Source organism: Musa acuminata, chromosome BXJ1-3 (assembly GCF_036884655.1).
Source record: "Musa acuminata AAA Group cultivar baxijiao chromosome BXJ1-3, Cavendish_Baxijiao_AAA, whole genome shotgun sequence".
NCBI lineage: Eukaryota > Viridiplantae > Streptophyta > Magnoliopsida > Zingiberales > Musaceae > Musa > Musa acuminata.
Window position 1 is genome coordinate 6,799,793 of NC_088329.1, and position 19,677 is coordinate 6,819,469.

The 19,677-nt window shown below is 40.3% G+C and overlaps 1 protein-coding gene across 1 annotated transcript in view; it reads left to right on the forward strand.

Annotated features, from left to right (window-relative positions):
- Positions 1 to 19,677, forward strand: part of LOC103977778 (ABC transporter B family member 25, mitochondrial) — a 34,662-nt gene extending 14,985 nt beyond the window's left edge. Inside the window, exons 14-20 of the mRNA XM_009393386.3 lie at positions 418 to 473; positions 10,885 to 10,965; positions 13,001 to 13,066; positions 13,149 to 13,241; positions 15,192 to 15,256; positions 16,630 to 16,765; positions 19,143 to 19,677. Of these exons, the coding sequence (XP_009391661.2) occupies positions 418 to 473; positions 10,885 to 10,965; positions 13,001 to 13,066; positions 13,149 to 13,241; positions 15,192 to 15,256; positions 16,630 to 16,765; positions 19,143 to 19,283 (638 nt within the window). The 3' untranslated portion in view covers positions 19,284 to 19,677. The remainder of the gene's footprint in view (positions 1 to 417; positions 474 to 10,884; positions 10,966 to 13,000; positions 13,067 to 13,148; positions 13,242 to 15,191; positions 15,257 to 16,629; positions 16,766 to 19,142) is intronic.

Consider the following 19,677-nt stretch of genomic DNA (forward strand, 5'->3'; position numbering starts at 1 on the left):
TCAACATAAGCAGCTTCAGTAAAGTATTTTCAAATAAACTTGGTAGCTTCATGCCAAAATGATACAATTGTGATCACTTTAAAATTTGATATTATGATGTATAGCTTTCTCTTTCTGTCATATACCAGCCCATTTTATGCTGAAAGGGCAGCCCAGTGTTTTGGACTCCAGCCAGTGGCATAGAGAGTGGTGGAAGGTTAGCTTTATCTCTAAATGTGAGAGGCTGTTATTATAAATTAGACCCCATAATGGAGCAATCTCAGTATCACAGCAAGGCTGTCCCAATGAATATGCTGCATTCCATCTTTCTTAAATGTTATTAGAGATGCATAATCTGTTTCTATGATTTCCTCCAGAAATCTTTAATTAATTGGTTTTAAGGTTTTGACAAACTTTTTGTCACAATGTTTTGTGCAGGCAAGTCCACTATAATTAGATTACTCTACAGGTTTTTTGACTCTGATTCTGGATCGGTAAGTATCTTCTGATTCTCTTTTTGTTGTATTGATCTTCAACGATTACATGTTAAATTATAATGTACATCATGCCAATTTTTTAAAATTCTTATAAAGGTTAGTTCTAAAAATTTTATAATGGTCATGACACTGTGTTAATTTTCTGATCATTATAATGGTAAGTTCTTGTTGATTTGTCCTTATGTAGTAGTTTGTTTCAAGGACGAGATAACCAGATGTCACTTTATCATAATTTAGCTGTCTAGTAATGCTATTGTTTTGTCCATTTTCATTAAATTGTTCACCATAAATATTTATTTTGGAGCGAGAATGAGAAAAATGATGAGTGGCCCCAAATAAAATGAAACCTTTATTCTGAAGGGTGGTGACTACCATATATATGAGCCACATCAGGATGAATCCTGATTGATGTGGGACTATCTAACGATGAGAGTGGTTAGCCTCTTAAAATAAAAGCTAGAAAATAGGCTTTATTCTGAAGGGTGGTGACTACCATATGAGACATTGCAGGATGAATCCTGATTGATGTGGGACTATCTAACGATGAGAGTGGTTAGCCTCATGATTCGTTTTACTAGTCCATACCGACATATCGACCGGTTGTTAGTATGGTACATACTGAACCATATCGATGTAATAACACACGGTACGGTGGTGCATATTGACAAACATTGATATGTATTGCCCATACCAGTCTCTTATCCCACCTTTCGACCAAGTTGATGTGGGGTTAGCCTCTTATAAGCTAGGGTCCAATAGTCCCAAACGTAGGTCAGTGCTGATCCCCTTTGCTAGTCAGCCCCACCTTTTAGTTTTCAGACCTATTTACATGACAACTAAAGCCTAATCATTGCACAAATTGACAATTTTTAGGTACAGTTTTAGAAGCACGAATCAAAGTTTTGATTGTACTGGTTGGCTTGAACTAACGACTGCAATTTTGTATGGGGTACCATACCAGTCCTTGACCAGATCGGTCTTTACTGATGTGTACCAACACATGATACACTAGAATGTACTGACGAGTCGAAGAGAAAGAAGGAAGAAGAGGTGGCAGTGAAAGAAGCGGAGGAAGAGGGAGGAGGAAGAAGGAAGAGGAAGGAAGAAAAGGAGGCGGTGGAGGAAGAGTAAGAGGAAGGAAGAAGAGGAGGTGGAGGAAGGAGAAAGAGGAAGGAAGAAGAGGAGATACCGGAGGAAGAGGAGGAAGAGGAAGGAAGCAGAGGACAAGGTGGAGGGAGAAGAGGAAGCATACCCGATGTCACGATAGGGCAGGAAGGTAGGCCGATGACAGCAAGAAGAGTAAAGATATGCAGTGGTGGACGATGGAGATAAGGGGGGAGGTAAGCCATGGCAGACAACAGCGAGAAGAGGGCTCGCAATCGCGAACCCTATTGGACCAGATTATTTGAAACAAGGGCAGTCCTTGAACCAATTCACATGGACCGGTATGTAGCGCCTTGTATGTACCAGTCTGGGCGAAAAGGAGTTCCAAGGTATGGACTATTAAAATATAGTCTGCTCATGGACCAATATCGAACCATATAGGTTGGTAACTGTCAGTTTTCAAATTATTATTATTTTTGTGGATTACATGTGGTATGGTTGGTTTATTGCTCGGAATTTCACTAACATACTGGTCTGACTTTTTGCCAAAATTGGGTGCTGCAGTGAGGTTTGAATCCTTGTCCAGAAGCTCCTTCTTGGGCTCTGATATTACATATGGCGTAGTGGTTCCAAATCTATTCTTAATGGATATACATTCATATATATAACTTTATAAGCACCACTTCTTGACAAGCCCAACCAAACCCTAACCTCCTGCGTTCCCACCTTTTGGCTTACATTCTGCTCATGTGGGAACCATAATCTATTTCTGCTGCAAGCTGACACTCCTCTTATCTTGTATATGTCTCTTCATACATGTATGTATTTCTGTTTTTCTTTCCCCTTTCTTTCGTAGCCATCTGAACCCTCCTACCATGTTGCTGGCATCTATTTTTGCATCCTTGCGTAGAACTAAGGTTTGCATTACCACCACGTATGATATGATATAGGTCTGTACCTGCAGTTTTTTTTTCAACATTTTCAGGATTATTTTGAAACTTGCCACATGTTGATAATACTGGGTGTTGGTACATTGGTATGGATGGGTACCGGTCCGAACCTTGACCGGTATTGTACTGGTACAAGAAATTCCGAACCTTGCACAGAACCGCTACGACCCTATATGTTTTTGGCCATTATATATATATATATATATATATTATGGTTCTCTTTAGCCTAAAACAAATCTGTTCTTTGCTATGTCCAATATTTTCCTTGCATATATGCTTGTTGGGCTCTATATGATGTTAAAGTCCAATGTATCTCCAAACCTTTCCTTTCCACTTTTAATCCTGCTAAACAACAAAACAACAATTCCAAGACCTTGAGCCCTACTATCCATTTGCGAAATTTGTACTTCATAGTTGCACTATTATCAATGTTGCCAATATTTTGGACATCGGAGATGCATTGAGATTCCAAGAATTAGAGCATGGTTGTGAGCTTATTTGGTATTTATCCTGAAATATTTATTGTATGTCATGCAATAAGCATTGGCATTAGTTATAGAAGTCATTGAATTGTTTTGTGGAAGACATTGTATAAAATGTCTTATTTATGATCTGACTATAAAAGACACCAAATAACATTTACCTCTACCAATGAAAGGATTATCTTTTTCCTTGTTTTCTACTTTATCTAAGACATGGATGGTACTAGAAGTTATTTTTGTGTATCAAAGAAAAGGGAGAACAATAGTCAACTGATTAGGCAACCTTGTGGAAAAATTACACTTGAATTTATCCTTGGATTTTTCTCATACTATCTTGAACTTCTCGTAGATAGGGTGTTCCTTTCTCTTCTTCATTTAGTGGGGAAATGCTTTAAACATCCACTTGTCAAACATCTAGCTAAACAAGTATATGTTTGATGTGGCCAAATTCTTTTCCCATCACCAACCAACCCCTTAATCAAATTATCTTCCACAACTATAGTACAAAACATGACACCATAATCTATTGTTTACTAAATGTGTGGTTGATTTATTGGGTCTTTAACCAAATGAGTGTCAGGAGCAACTAGCCATACTGGTACCAACCATCGGTACAGTATGTATCGAGGCGTACCGACGTACCATATGTCGATGCGCCTGGGCGTACAGATGATACGGTAAAATTACCGAAAATAGCTCCAAAAATTCTTGAAAAATAGAAAGAAGTTGGATTAGGATTTTTAAGTTAGAAATAAATATAAAATTAGTATAATTTTAGTAAACATAATCTAAATTAGAAAAAAATAGTGACACTTATCTTTTTTGAGCTTTCTAGAGTAATTTTATGATGCGTTCTGGACCTTGTTTCCATTAATATTGAATTATCTAGATAGAAATGATTTGAATTGTTAGATTATTTTTTAAACAATTTAAATTTTAAGACGTAAATGAATCAAGTAATCAATCGATGGATATATCTAATTTTATCACCAAAGTGAATGACGAGACTCCACGGGTGGTAGATTGAGGTTCTTGATCTTATGTATCTGTTTATCAATTTGATTTGTTTGTCGGACCCAATCCTGAAAATGATTCCACAACATAGTATACTGATATACCATATGCTATTGGTGCATCGATGAGGTGATGGTCGTAGTCTGATTGTCGTGAACCATGTATTCGAGACGGATCCTGAGGCAAGAATGATTTTAGCATATATTAGTGTGGACTGTGGAGCATGAAGAATGTCAGAACTTCTACTTTCACCACTGATCTATTGCTTCGTATCATAAGATCGATCATGGTATTACTGCTCAGATAAGTATGACCAACTATCATCGTACTGCTGTTGCTCATAAGATTCTCCATGATATAACGATTGTGAATATGATGAGCTTCGCTTTATGTCTACGTCATGTAGGCTTTATCGTATCTACTTAAAATCATCCACTATTTTCCCCTTCTCCTTCCCTGTATAAACTTGACTGGTATCTCGCTGAACTCCATGATCTGAATCTTGGGTGGCATGTGTAAAATATTACTCAGTCCATGCACCACCCTCAAATTGTGTAGATGAGACCATCGACTCCTCGACGCCATTGTCATCATCAATCGAGGCACTACTATCCACGTCGCTGCCATGTCTCTGGATCGAGTGTGTTGTTGAATGCGATTGAGAAGGTGTCTCATCACCCGACTCGATTCTTTCCAATAGTACAGTTGATGCTACTATTTTCCCCGTTGCATTTGCCTTTGGATGTTGGGTGCACGATTATGGCGGATGAAAGAGTTTAAAAACCTTTTCTTATGGTTCAAATGGTCAAATTGACCATTTGAAATAGGAAAATCTAATCCCTTGATTGGTAACGGTCAAAATTCAACCGTTATCGATACCAGTCAGTAATGGTCGGATGTACCGTCGGTCACGGTCAGCTTTCGATTGTTATCGATTGGTACAGACCCTGTTTTACTTGATATGGGTCATGTAACGAGTACCGCCCGGTAGAGGGCAGTTCGTGTACTGGTCCCCTATCGGACCAATATGTACCGCCCATACCGAGCTGACACGGACTTAGCTGGATTTGCCTAAGTCGTGCGGCACCCTCGCGCGTCCGTCCGCAAAGGTCAGCCTCCCCGAAGCCTCCCATTGTCCCTTAGGACCACCAAAAGAGAGAACGGGTTAGAGAGAACGCCTCCAACGGGATCCACAAGCAAACATCTCCGAAAAACACTTCATAGACAATGCAAATTACAAACAAACTTTACAAGCTCTGAACAGTGGCACAACAAAGGGTAAAATGGTCCATTACAGACCGAAAAGCCCTCGCACGTGTCTACATGACACAACCTTTATTTACAAGCCTAAAGAGGCCACCAACCCAACTAAAATGGGACTTATAAGCCTTCGGCTGCCCCTTTACATTCTGTACAAGGCATGAACATGCCAAACGACACGGACATACATAAGCATTACATCAAACACCTTGTTTAGAAGTTTGTCCGTGACATTCTCCCCCACTTATCCCTTCGACGTCCTCGTCGAAGCCTTTGTGAACATTGCAACTCTTCACCTTTGCTGAGTCTTCAATCTTCTGCTTTAGCTGCAATGCGCCTCCTGGCTCCCAGCTGCTCTCCGCTGCTGTTTCTGAGTAGTCGAACCTTTGATCCGCCATGCTGCTTCAACTCACCAATGACTCTTGACTCTGGTGTGGGGTTGGCTGAGTTGTGTTGATCATTGTTGATTCTTACGGATCCCCCAAATGAAGGAAAAAGACCATCCTTACTGCGCCAGTCTCTCAAAATTTCCACATGCTGCTTGAATTGGGTGGATGCTTGTTGGAGCTTTAACGAGCATCGCCTCACAAACTTCTGAAGTTTTGGGTCCTTCCTCCACAAAATCTGCTCATTGACTCTTCTTTCAGTTAGTTGTCACATCCAAGTAGGTTCGCATCACTTCCGCTTTCGATTGGCATTTCGTTGGGAAATGAGGCGGACAATCTACTCTCAGTAGCACTGATCACCGTTGGTGAGGATTTGACAACTATTGTCTTCCATTATCTTCGAAGGGTCTTTTGAACTTGTGCAGAGCTCCTCTGCTGGATAGATAAGAGAACTGGGGTACTCGGTTTCGCCCATTCTCTTAAGAGTTGAGAAGGCAAAGGTTACCTGACTTCGCCCGCCTCCTCGAGGTTGTACTTCATGCATCGAGCTGGTTACTGGTCTTCGCCTGCTCTTTGCTCACACTTCTGAAGCACTTGAAGTGTTTGCACTCCTTGCGTTGAGTTAGCTACTGTGATTCACCTTCTCAATGCCATTGAACTTCTGGAATGTAGGAAGTTTTCACCCCAACTTGGAGTAATTCTCTGATAGATGAGGTCGCCTCTGGGATTGTACCGTCTTCTCCATCAACCCTGCCGCCTACTACACTGAGTAGCAAAGGTACAACACCGCGTACTGCTTGCTTCGTTCCTTGGTCGTGCACTCTTGCATGACCCGAAGTCCTTCACTTACGGCTATCTTGATGAGAAACTTGTTGACACCGGTCTTACGAAGTTTCTTGGCCTATGCCCTTCAGCCTTGTCTCGGTACTTGGAGATTGCCTCTGCATGCTCCACCTCCTCGGCCCCTTTCACGACCAAGCACTCTCCCTCCGTGAGAGCAAGGGATCAATGACTTTCACGAAAGTCCCGCCTCTGCGGTACTATGGCGCTGCCATGCCCATGGCGCTACTATCCGTCGCCTCGCCTCTGAATCCCTTTTCTTCACAATCAGTAGATATGTCTCTGTGATACTCCTCTGAGTCCACCTCCATTCTCACTGATTGCTTGATTTTGGGTAGCTAAGTCCCTCTGGACTTGTCGTCGCTTCCTCGCCCCTTTCGACCTCCTGCTTCAACACCTCTGTGTTCTCCAAGCAGTCTGTTTGTTCGATGGAAAGACAGACTGCAACTCCCATGCATGGCCTCTGCCATCACATTGTAGGGTTTGCACCGATTCTGTTCTCCTTAGCTTCCTTGGTAGCAACGTTCGCTTAGTCGACCTTGTCCTCTGACTTGTCGAGCTCCCTTAAGCGAATATGAGCTCTGGAGCAGTCCAACTCTCCAGCTGCTTCGATCATACCTCTGCATGATCAAGTCCCTCTCATGGGACTCACTGGTACTTGCATTCGAACTTTTCCCTTGGTGGAACCCAGCCCCCATATGCTGACATATGCTGATGACCAAGGTTTTCATCCGATGCAAAATTCGATGCACGCCCGGAAGACCCGCCTGTGCGGTACCATGGCCTTCACTCCTTGAATCCATAGCCCTTCTTGCCGTCGTGTTGTTCACCAAAGCGGAGCTCCCAGTAGCTCCCGATCATACCTCCATATGATCTAGTCCCTCCCGGGACTCTGTCGTGTGTATCGCATTGCCACGAACTGTCCCACCACGATCCGCTGCACCATGTCGCCTCCTGGTGACATCTCCATTGCATTCTGATCCTTGTGGAATAAACTCGAATTGTGAACCCTCCATGTGTGGCCTCTGCCAATACATCGCAGGGTCTCCTCCACCTTCGATTTTGTTCGCTCCTTTGGCAATCGACCTTCATCCACCCACTCTTGGGTCACACCTAGATGAAGCACCGCTCTAGGACAGTCTGTCGCCTAGAAGCTCCCGAAGTCCACCGACTTCGCTGTAAATTGTGCACCATTGCCTGGATCCTGGGCCTCTGCCCCTACCAGCACAATCTCCGCTGCGCACCGCTTCCTTCATAGCAACTCGAATGGCAACACTATGGCATATTCTTCAAGAGTACCCGCCTCTGCATCCTCTTGCCCCGTGCTAAGGCCTTCTGAACTCAATTTCGCCTCCGCAAATTGAGTCGCCTTAGTTCCTCCATCAAATGCTCCTCCGAGATATGGTGCATGTGCCCCGAAGCTCCCTTCGTCTTTGGCACCATGCAAGATGAGTCTGCTCCGTCAGAATGAAGGACCCATGGAACAACATGATCTTACTCCTGCCTCTGCAAGAGTTCATGTCCTTGACCTCTGTCTAAGGAAAGCACTGTGCCTCTGCTCCATGTTCCAACTTCTATGCTGGCTCCCTTCAAGCGGCTTGAGTACTTCGCCAAGTTACCCCCAAGTTGCTCCGCTCCTCGTTTTTTTTTTTTTTTTGCATTGAGTTGATGGTGGCCCTCACGCCCACCATTCCACGGGTCAGCCCTCCCTTGAGTCCGATCTCCATATCGACTCTAAGTGTGCCTTCATTTAAGTTGCTTCAGGTCGCTCCCCCACTTGATCTCGCAATGCATCCACCCATGCATTCTCTCGAGCGAGATCATGTGACAACTCCTCGCTGCTTGCTCGGTCCATTGAGCTTCGTGGAGTTGTTGTTTGTGAGGTACTCCTCCTCAACATGTGAAGTCCGTCTCACATGATTCTCCCTCTGGAGAGCCGAGACTTATCCCTCCTGGATAACTGTCCCGTTGGAGCAACATCTCTCTTCGTTTCGGAGACCACCATCCCCTTGGACTACTCCGATCTGCTGAACAAACTGTGCATTGTTCTGCCTCTTGCAAACGCACTTGCTAGATTGCGCCTCCACGTCAATACAGCCACCGCTGCACCCCTCCAGGCCTAGCAACATGCTGAACTCGTTGCACACTTCAGCCTCCTCCGGACGTATCCTTCGCATGCCGAAGAGAAAGTTTCAATGCTCCATGGCGCCGAGTCTCGGTCGCCTTGGGATGGCCACGAACAATCCATCGTCCGCATACAAGCCCATGCATGAGTACCGAATTCTTCGAGTTAGCAATTCCCCTCACCTCTGTGAGCTTTGCACAACTCTTTCGGTCGCTGAGTAACTCATTCCACTTTGCATGGTCTCGTCCTTTTGCCAAGCGCCTCGCTTGCCTTGAGCACCATCAAGTAAAGTTGTCAACGTTGAGCCGTAGCTCAAACTCAGCCATCCCAACCTTTGTGCGCTCCAGATTCTTCCAAGCTTGCCTGTTCTCGTGGTGCCTCTTGCGCGAAGGGTTGGCCATTCCTCTGAATGCCAATCTCAGATGCCCGCTCCTCTGAGCGACTCTTTTCCCTACATCTCCATGCCCGTTTTCCCTCAAACGGTCGCGCATGTGCTGACTGCCCTCAACGCAGCCCCGCTAGGTCCCCCACGTTTGCATGTCAAGTGTTTCTATGAGTGCTTGTCCCGCTCTGATACCATATGACACGGACTTAGCTGGATTTGCCTAAGTCGTGCGGCACCCTCGCGCGTCCGTCCGCAAAGGTCAGCCTCCCCGAAGCCTCCCATTGTCCCTTAGGACCACCAAAAGAGAGAACGGGTTAGAGAGAACGCCTCCAACGGGATCCACAAGCAAACATCTCCGAAAAACACTTCATAGACAATGCAAATTACAAACAAACTTTACAAGCTCTGAACAGTGGCACAACAAAGGGTAAAATGGTCCATTACAGACCGAAAAGCCCTCGCACGTGTCTACATGACACAACCTTTATTTACAAGCCTAAAGAGGCCACCAACCCAACTAAAATGGGACTTATAAGCCTTCGGCTGCCCCTTTACATTCTGTACAAGGCATGAACATGCCAAACGACACGGACATACATAAGCATTACATCAAACACCTTGTTTAGAAGTTTGTCCGTGACAGAGCGGTACATCTCTAACGGAGAACCTTGGTCAGGAGGATCACATATCTAATAAGAGTTTCACTTTGATGGAAGCTTGCTAGGAATTGCCTTCATGTTAATTAAATTATGAGCTCCATGGGTTTTAGTCCAAATCTATTTTGCATGTTCTGAGAAATGAAGTGATTTTGTAAAGATAGCTCCAAGTTTGAGGATTACTCATATCAAGGTTATATTTGCCATCTGATAAGGTTGATAGGTAACTTGCTAGTATGATTTGTTGTTAGCAGGTAAGAAGGGCCTAAATTAAAATGTAAAGAGCTGCAGCTAATAGCACTTGACATGCTGTTCATGCCTACTCTTTTATATGTTAGTGTATATTGAGACTTTTATATTAATACCTTGCTGTGTTTCCTCCAAGTCGTTGGAAGATAGTGACGCTCCAAGGTACATGAAAAGTCAGTAGATATCGGACATGATGCTGCAACTTTAAATTTTTTCATATTTAAATAATATTTGCTTTCATTTTTATTAATAATTATGTACTTATTGTGGAGCTATTTAAATATCATGGGAAATTATATTTAATTGTGCTTATTTCTTTCTCTAACCAATATATGATCTAAAGGACTGTATTTTTTATATCACAGTTGACCAGGCTATTACTAGCATCAGTTCTATAAGCTCATATGTGCTATATCTCCTTCAAGCTTGAATTTTAAATAATCAATGGATTTTGCAACACGAATGGAAATAATCACATCATCATTTTAATATGGACATAAGTCATAACCAATAACCTGGCAAAATGTTACATACTCAATGAACCTTGTTGGTTTTGTGCTAATCCCTTCATATTATAGTTAAGAAGATCGTGGGCATTATCAATGCTGCATTGTTGTGTTGCATCTAATGACATTTTTAAGAATGTCATCACAAGGCCAGTGAACAATGTAAATAAAAAAATCTGACACTATTGATTTAAGCTGATTTATTGGCAACCATGGACTAGTGCATTTGGCTTTTAAGTACCTTGTGATTGGTTATTTTGTCATATGAAGTACTTATGCTGATTGTAGTCTTTAAGTTTATTGTATTTTGAAAATCTGATACTTGTGGTTAACATGGGCAATCATGAAGTTATGTATATACTGTCATTTACCACCAAAATAGTGTTGCGAGTGTCCTTAATGTGTAATTGCTTCTTTGTTCAATTTAACCTCAATAAAATTTTGCTTACAGATATGGGTAGATGGTCAAGACGTACGAGAAGTGACCTTGGAAAGTCTTCGCAAGTGCATTGGTGTTGTACCACAGGATACAGTAGGTTTTTTTCAAGCAACCATGCTTATCTCCTTCAAAATTTTCTTCTATATATCCTTTTGAATCTAATTCTTGCTATCTCTTCTAGCAGTGAAAACATAGTTCAAGCTTATTAACAAGTCACTTTTACAATGATGAATATGCATAGCTAATTAATGTCTGGCAAACTATTTTCTTTTTTGTTAAAAGAGTTGATGAGTTACTTACACTAGATCATGTTTCTTGTTTGCATGATACAAATTATCTTTTCTTGATCAAGGAATGCTATGTTGTGGCTTGAGGGCTTGCTGTTACCTTTCTGGCATAAACCAAAAAATGATGTGGCTTTATTTCAGCACCTCTGATATAGTAGTCTGAATTTTAGACTCTGAAATGATGAGTGGCTATACCCTTCTGGTATAGTATGTTTTGACTTGTTCTGCCATATGATGATTGGCATGACAATCTTTGCTATGATCAAGCTAATGAGAACTAAACCATATAGTACTCAAATGTCTGAATATCCATAATAGTTGATCGCATTGATGTTTATGTGTCGACCTGGTTGGATTTAGATGCATGGAAGTGCTACAAATTTTCTTTCAAGTAGCTTGTCTCCCAGTTTTATTCGTGTCCAACTTCTTGCAGCTTTTCTAGCCACTTCTATAGCAGCAAAGGATGGGTTCACAGTTTCAGTTATCTAGAAACTGAATAATTTTCACTATTTATTGTGAGAGAAGCTCATGGCAAACATAACTGTCTAACTAGGGATGTTTTCATTTCCCTCTTGTCCATGGTTCTTGAACAAATACTTCTGTATTTAACCTTTCTATGTTGACACCTGCAAGTTGACTTCTGTTATGGGCAGTTCAATTCTATCATAATGTTGATAATAAGGATGTCGATCCCCACTCTAATTATATGTTTCTTTCACAGAATAAGAACTTTCAAGTTTGTAAGGTTCAGTAAACCTGTCCCTTCTTCAGTCAATTCAGTGAATTAATGCAAATATATCTTATAAAGGATAAGATAATATGTTACAATGACAAGATTTATGTTTTGCATTTTTTTATTTAAAATCAGATATGTGCGTGCCAACATACTTACAGAGTAGAACTCACGAAAGGAAGTTTATCCTAGATTGGCTAGATGCATCTGCTAGATATTGAGCCTTTTGTGGAAGATGACTTTGGTGCATGATACTGAAGCTATCCACCTTATGATTGGTGATACTTCACGTCCCTAAGTTCCAGTGCTTTTTGTTATTTGCAGTCTCTCTCAATAGACAAGAAACCATTCTTGTCCACCCTGTTGTAGGATCGATGACTGCCTAACTCAAAATAATGTCAACTCTTATAGTCAGTTAAGAAATGATGAACTCATTTTCTTATGTAACATGATCTGTCTACTCTGTTTGATTTGGATTTCGTCTTAATTGACAAGGATTTAAACTCGTCTAATCTCGTCAAACATCATTGTTTCTTACTTACACAATCACAGACTCCTGTTTACAAGCCTTCTAAACTGTCATATTTTTCAAGTGATGTTTCTGATTGTTGAACTTCGACATTCATAACAAACTTTCTGTAACAATTTAAGCTTTGTTCCAAACCATTTCTGCTTTTTCGCATTTTTGAGAGTAAGAGACAAATTTGGGCTTGTTGCTTTGGAGCAAGTTAGGTGGTCACCATCTACCTGTCAGATGCAATTGTGAATATGTGCATCTACTCCTTGAAGAATAGGATTGACAATCTTGATTATAATAAGGATGAATCTCATGTATTTGGTTTCCCAGTTTTTAAATCATTTTTTTGAATTTCGAACTCTATTGTTTCAAAAGTTACAGAAATGATGGAAAGGGTTTGATAAACAAGAAATTGAATGCATACCTTTCCTGTTTTCATATGTAAAATAAAATCAAAAGCAGAAACAACACAAGAAGCTTATGTTGTTTTCTCTCAAATTGCCCATAGCTTGACAATAATGCTTGCAAATGTGTGCATCCAGAAAAAGCTATTTTATTTTTTTAAAGTAAACCCAAATGATATCTTTTCAGGTACTATTTAACGATACTATATTTCACAATATACATTATGGTCGGTTATCAGCAACCGAGGAGGAGGTTAGTGATTGTTGATTACTCTTACCAACTTTCATGTAAATTCTTGTGGAGCTACTGTAAATTCTTGCATTTGTTCATATAGGTTTATGATGCTGCTCGACATGCAGCTATTCATGACACAATCATGAAATTTCCAGAGAAGTATTCAACTATTGTCGGAGAGCGAGGTTTAAAGGTGGGTAATCACTGTTCACTGTTTTAGATGGTAGATTTCTTCAACTGTGAAGTAATAATGCAATATGCTGGAAATTTATGTAGAATGTCTTAAATAATTTGAGTTGGTACCTTACCACAAGTGAAGTTATTACTTAATTGTCACTCAACTTATTAACAAATAAACCTTGCTAACAATTGTATAGAATGATTTTAGTTCTTTGCAGACCCCCAATTATAAAAAATCTGAAGGCTGTGAATCTGACCTTCTCCTTTGCAAGGTTGTGTTAGGAACGAGTCGGTACTAAGAGAGGGGATGAATTAGTACAGCGGTAAAATACGTCTTCAAATTGGTTTCGAAAAATACTTCGGTACGATAAAACCGATTTCGGAAATGCTTAACGTTGAAAGTAAAGTAAGAGCGTATTGAATGTAAAGCAAGTAAGGAGGTAAAGTGGTTTGCAGTAAAGATAAATTGCTCGAAGTAAAATGCAAACCAGATTTTAGAGTGGTTCGGTCGTCGTGACCTACATCCACTTCGTCGATTCCTTTTCCGTCGAGGCCACCGGCATCCACTATCGATCTTCCTTTAATAGGTGAAGATCAATCTCCTTCTTACACCCCTCTTCTGTTTTTATCGGGTTTAGGAGACAACCCTTACAAGCACACACACTCCTCCTAAACAGAATTCTAGACTTAGACTAAAGGAGGGGATTTTTCAAGTGATTGCAATAGCGTTTTCTCACTTTTAAATACTCTGTGCTTGTGTTCCTTAACCAGGGATGAGAGGGGTATTTATAGGCCTCAAGTTGATTCAAACTTGGAACCTAAAAAGGTCTCATCCCAGGTTTCCTGCGTATTGGCGGTACCATCACCGTTCCTGGGCGGTACTACCGCCGCAAGATCTGGTACTAGGTAGTACCATCGCCGAACAGGGGCGGTACCACTGCCCAGATTTCCTGGGGTGATGTTCCCCAGGCGGTGCCATCGCCGGCTAGGCTTTCAGCACCCTGGTTAGGCCTTGAGTCCGACCCAAACCACCCCAACTTTAGGCCTAGTTAGCCCCTAACAGAGTTGATGGGATTACCTCCCAATCCCAACTCCAATTATATGCTAACTACGATTCCTAAGACATAATCTAAGCAAGATAAGTCTGATTTCTTCCGGCGAGCTTCCAGTGATCTTCCGACGAACTTTCGATGATCTCTCGACAATGTTCCGGCGGACTCCTAGCAAGCTCCTTGACTTCACGACGATCTTCTTGGTGAGTTCCGACAAGCTTCTTTGGCAAGCTCCTGGACTTCTCGATTGGTTCCGGCAGAACTTCTGACGAACGTCCGGACTTCCGATGAACTCTGGAATTCCCAACGAAATCGCGTTCTTGACTCCGAGACTTTATTTTGCTTTATGCCTTGCTATTAGTTAATCCTACACACATAAAAACACACTTCAATTTAGACAATTATTACTAAGCATGAATCATGTCGTCCGGCATATCATTGGTCCATCGACGCTTCGTCCGATTCTTCGGCGCATCGTCCTTTTTTGCAGCCTATTGCCCAATCGGCTAGTTGACCTCGCAACTCCGATATACTTGGCGCAATATCTTCTCTTCTTGGCCCAATGCCCGAATCCATGGCCCGAAGTCTTCTGTCGATACGTCGACCGATCCTCCGGCCCGACGTCCAATCTTCTGACAATGTTTTCCTTCGGCCCAACATGATTCTTCCTGTTTTAATTGTCTCTCCCTGATTGAAGCAACTTGCGTCACTCAAAACATAGATTAAATCATAAACACTTATCAATTGGTTTCATCATCAAAATCCGAGATTCAACAGGTTGCTGCTAGTGTAATGGCCTTACTTGATGACTTCCACATGATGTATAGTTTGTAAATATTTATTTTATATGTTTTTGCCTTTTGCTAAAGTTTAATGCATTTGACAAGAAGCTAGTGTTGTGCTTTTCACAGTTGAGTGGTGGGGAAAAGCAGAGGGTGTCGCTTGCCCGTGCCTTCTTGAAAGCACCTTCAATTCTGTAAGTATATCAATTTTGTGATTTCTTGTCATAATTTGTATCTATTTAAATCAAGATGCTTTACAAATTTTGTGATACCTTCAATTGGATGCTCTGTCATCCATCTGAAAAATTATGCTCGTACGATTGTGAGTTTTGTGAATTTTCTGCTAAATGGTTTTCTTATTTTGAATCTTTTGAAGGTTAATGACAGACTCCTTGCCTTTTGTTAGGTTAATGGAGATACTTTTAAGACCCTAGTACTCATTGAGTAAAAGATACTGCAACTAGGTCATCACTTTTATATGCTCTATCAAAAGTTCTTTTTTCTTCTTTGAAAAGCTTTCTAGACCAGTATTATCATGTAAAAGTTATACATCTTAATAGAGACATTTGTATCACCTTTCATTAAAATTTGGTAAGATATATAATGTTTTATGTGTGCTTCGTCTGGACATTGATCGTGTGGGATCCTTCCATAAGTTACAAGTTACTTGAGAGTTATGCTTTACAATTCCATTAGCTTACAGTTATTTAGGTTTGCCTACTGTAATGATTATGTGAAAGGATTATCCTCTCCCTAATTAAACCCTCTAATATGCCAAGAACTTCTACAATCTTGGGAATTACCAGGTGTTGTTCCCTAGTTGCTTAGTTACATGGGCTTAAACTGCAAAAATATATGATAGATCTATACCTGTCAGCTAGTCTATTAGGTGATAACCCATTTTTTCCTTGATGCACATTTAGCTAGGATTCTGGCACCACATTTGGGGGTTGATATCAGGGAGATTCCCATCTGTGAATTAAATTTGAATTTTCTCCTTGTAATTGTTAAGTTTGCTTATTACCAAACTGGACTTTTCTGTTTCCATGTCTAGGTGGTTCCTTGCCAGATATTAAGTTTGACCAAATCTAGTGGCGATGGTCATGGTTGTTTAAGTCTTTAAGGTCCAAACTTAGTTGTAAAATTTCTCCATCAAGTTAGTTGTAGAATTTCTCTATTGATGGGTGGTACTTTTGAGGTAAGTGTTGCTATTTTGAAGTTATCTAGTTCTTCCAAGTCTGGTGGTAAATTTCTGCATTTTGGCTTTTAACATATAAACTTACGGTGAAGCATATATGTGTCAAGTTTCATGACTTGCTAATGCACGGTCTGCTAGCTTTGTCATTATGAGGAGTTTAGTGAGTTTATACATATTTGGTTTGAGATAGTTAAAAAGTCCAAAAATGATTGTAAGAAGTGTACTGCACTGGATGAGAAAAGGCTCACCTCCGGAATTGACAATGAAACTGAAATTTTTTGTTTACTCATGTTTGTCCCTTGAATTATATATTCACATTTTTCTTAAATGTATTAAATGCTTAGCTTGCTAACCACATTGAGGTTCTAGGTTGTGTGATGAAGCTACCAGTGCCCTTGATAGCACAACTGAAGCTGAAATATTGAATGCATTGAAGACTCTAGCAAATAATCGCACTTCAATCTTCATTGCTCATCGACTTACTACTGCTATGCAGTGTGATGAGGTAACTAATATTATCTGAGTGTTTGGGTTATAGATGTGTATTTATATCTTTTCTTTATTATCTCTTCATATCATCCTGATAAAACCTTGTATCCTGGTTTTCTCAAGTGGAATATAGAATAAACTGTTGTTTGTGCTAGACTATTTTTCTGCATATGAGTTGCATAGTTCAATTATTAAACACACTCAACATCCAATAGTCAGTTTTCTAGTATGAAATGATGCAAACTTCCGACCTGTCCAGGCAAGTCTCATTGAACAATTTCTGGTTTGCTTGATCTGAACATGTTACTTCACCATTTTAACTTTGATCTAATCAAACCTCATTTTCATTTCTCCTCTCACTAGAATTAAGTTAATTATATTATCTTTAATGTCTTCAACTTAGTCACTTTTTGGATAGTTCCATTCAAAAGCTAAGAACCAGATCTGATCATCTCCAAGTAGAAGACTTGGTTTCGACTCCCAGCAAATGCATTATGGTTACTCTATAATCTACATCATGAATTGACAGTTGCCTCATGGTATCAATGGTTTTATATTACAAAGTTTGCATCCTTAGATGGAGAGGTAAGACTATCTTCCTAACCTTTTCTAGATCTTCCATAGAAGAGCATGCCGCAAATTTTGCTCGGTGGTTAATCGTTGATGCATAAAACACATTGGCAGTTAGTGCATACAAAATCTAATTTCAGATGAACAATCTCAAATTATGAAGCATATAAGCAAATTGCATTATAATTTGGTCAAAGCCAGAGCAACCCAACGGGAAATTTTTCTCACAGGAAACCAGCAACAAGATAAGGTATGACCATCAGTGGAAGAACAACAAGAAAGATGATAAAAAGAGGAAACAAACACATCAGAAAAGAAGAGGCCATCAACAGATTACCAACATGAATACATTGAAGGAATCAACAGGTGCCCCTTCATAAAGATATATGACTGACCTAATAAGACCTTCTAAGCTTAACTTTTAATATGAGAAAAGCTTATTACTGTTAACCCACCACCTCCGACCTTCTCAAGCTTATTCCAAGCAACAGCCTAACCCAAGCTTGAACTTGTGAACTAAGGTTTCATTCTAGAAATTATCATTGAGAAGTCCTTGCAGAATTACCAGGTAGGCTACAATAGGGTGAATATTGTCACATTTCTAAACTCAATTTAGAGATCTTCATATTGGATCCATAAACTAAACTTCAAATTTAAACTAAACAAGAAAATAATACTTGACCAAAAGACCTATCCAGTAGATTTTGTTTCATGTACTGCAACAGCAATTAAATAGATACAGTATTTAGTTGTTCATGGGTCACCATTTTGGGTACTTGGCCAATTTGAGGTTGTTGTAGCCTCAGAATGCTTAATCCACACTTCCCTAGACCATCACACCCACATACATAATGTCTGTTTGCATATATACATTGATCATTTTAAGATAGTAATGATGTGTACTCTTATAGCCTGCACATGTCTTTTTAAGATCCCAATAATAATCTTTATCACCTCAAGACCAATTGATTAGGATTGCTGTTGGCCTTTTTAAGATAGTAAAAAATATACTACTTTTGGTCATATTGACTGATAAGTGTAATGGTCATATGGCCCAACTGTCAACCGTCAAGCCAGTAATGTTATACCATCATCTCTCATCTCAGCATCTGTGTTTGGTATCTGTCAAGCTGTATTTTCAAGTAAGTCTTACAAATATCTTTTAGCTATTCTTGTCTTTCCCTTCCTCTTTTTGGTGTGTGAAGTATTTTTCTGCTTTATTCCTTGTGCATTCTTGTGTTTCATCTTACCCTTCAGTCTTCTAAGCTTTTTTACCATTGTATTATTCAAGGTTTTAATTAGTGGTTCATAACCAATTTTGATAACCTGAAGGATGGGTATGGTTCCCAGATATTGTAACAGTTCACAATTTATACCATTTGGTATTATTTGAAAAAATATATAAAATAAAATATACTGAGATACCAAGTTGTATGGCCTGCTAGTAACTTGCTTGGACCAGTAAATATCAGAGGTCTGATAGTGACTTGGTTTGAGGTCTAAATATTGGATGATACTCATCTGACCCAACCTGTATTTTAAATCATGATCTTATGTGCTTGAGTACGAACATCTACATTAATCAACCAATATCAACCTGGATAAACCAATAAAGCAAGTCTTGCGGAAATTGTTCGTTAATACCTTTGTTATTTTAAACAGGTTTACCTGGTCTAGCCTTGTTATGTGTTCTGATCTTTTTTTGGGAACACTCGATTTACATGTTTGGTCTACATTATTATTAAAAGATTGACAGACTTGTATTGCTTTCATGACATTGACGTCCATTCTTCTGGTGACCCACTTTTGGTTGTGATTTGCAGATTATTGTTTTGGAAAATGGAAAGGTAGTAGAACACGGTCCACATGAAGTTTTGCTGTCAAGGGCTGGAAGGTATGCGCAGCTATGGGCCCAACAGAACAACAATGATGTTTTGGACGTTGCGGCAAAAGTAGAAGCTTGAAGCTCTTGAGCACTGGCTCTGTATTCTGAACATAGGAGGGAGGTCTTCATCGAAAGCTGCCATTACAGTCAACAAAAACCTACCAAAATATACGATCCCCTATTCCACCCCCATTGTGCCATCATGTAATGCAAGTCTGGTTTGCCTTGCAGCTTTCCATGGGGTCATAGTCGTAAACAACAGAACTCTGTTCTTATCATCCTCATGTGATGTCGTCCGGTATGCCCTAAGGTGACGACAATCGAATGCTATTTTGTCACCCTTCTTCCTTTTCGAGTGTGGTATGCAGTATAGATACACAAATGTGTTATTCCTAAGCTGTTGTACATTGAGATATATTTCTTATAATAAAATCTCCCCATCCTCGTTGGAGATGGCAGCATATTTCTCCAAA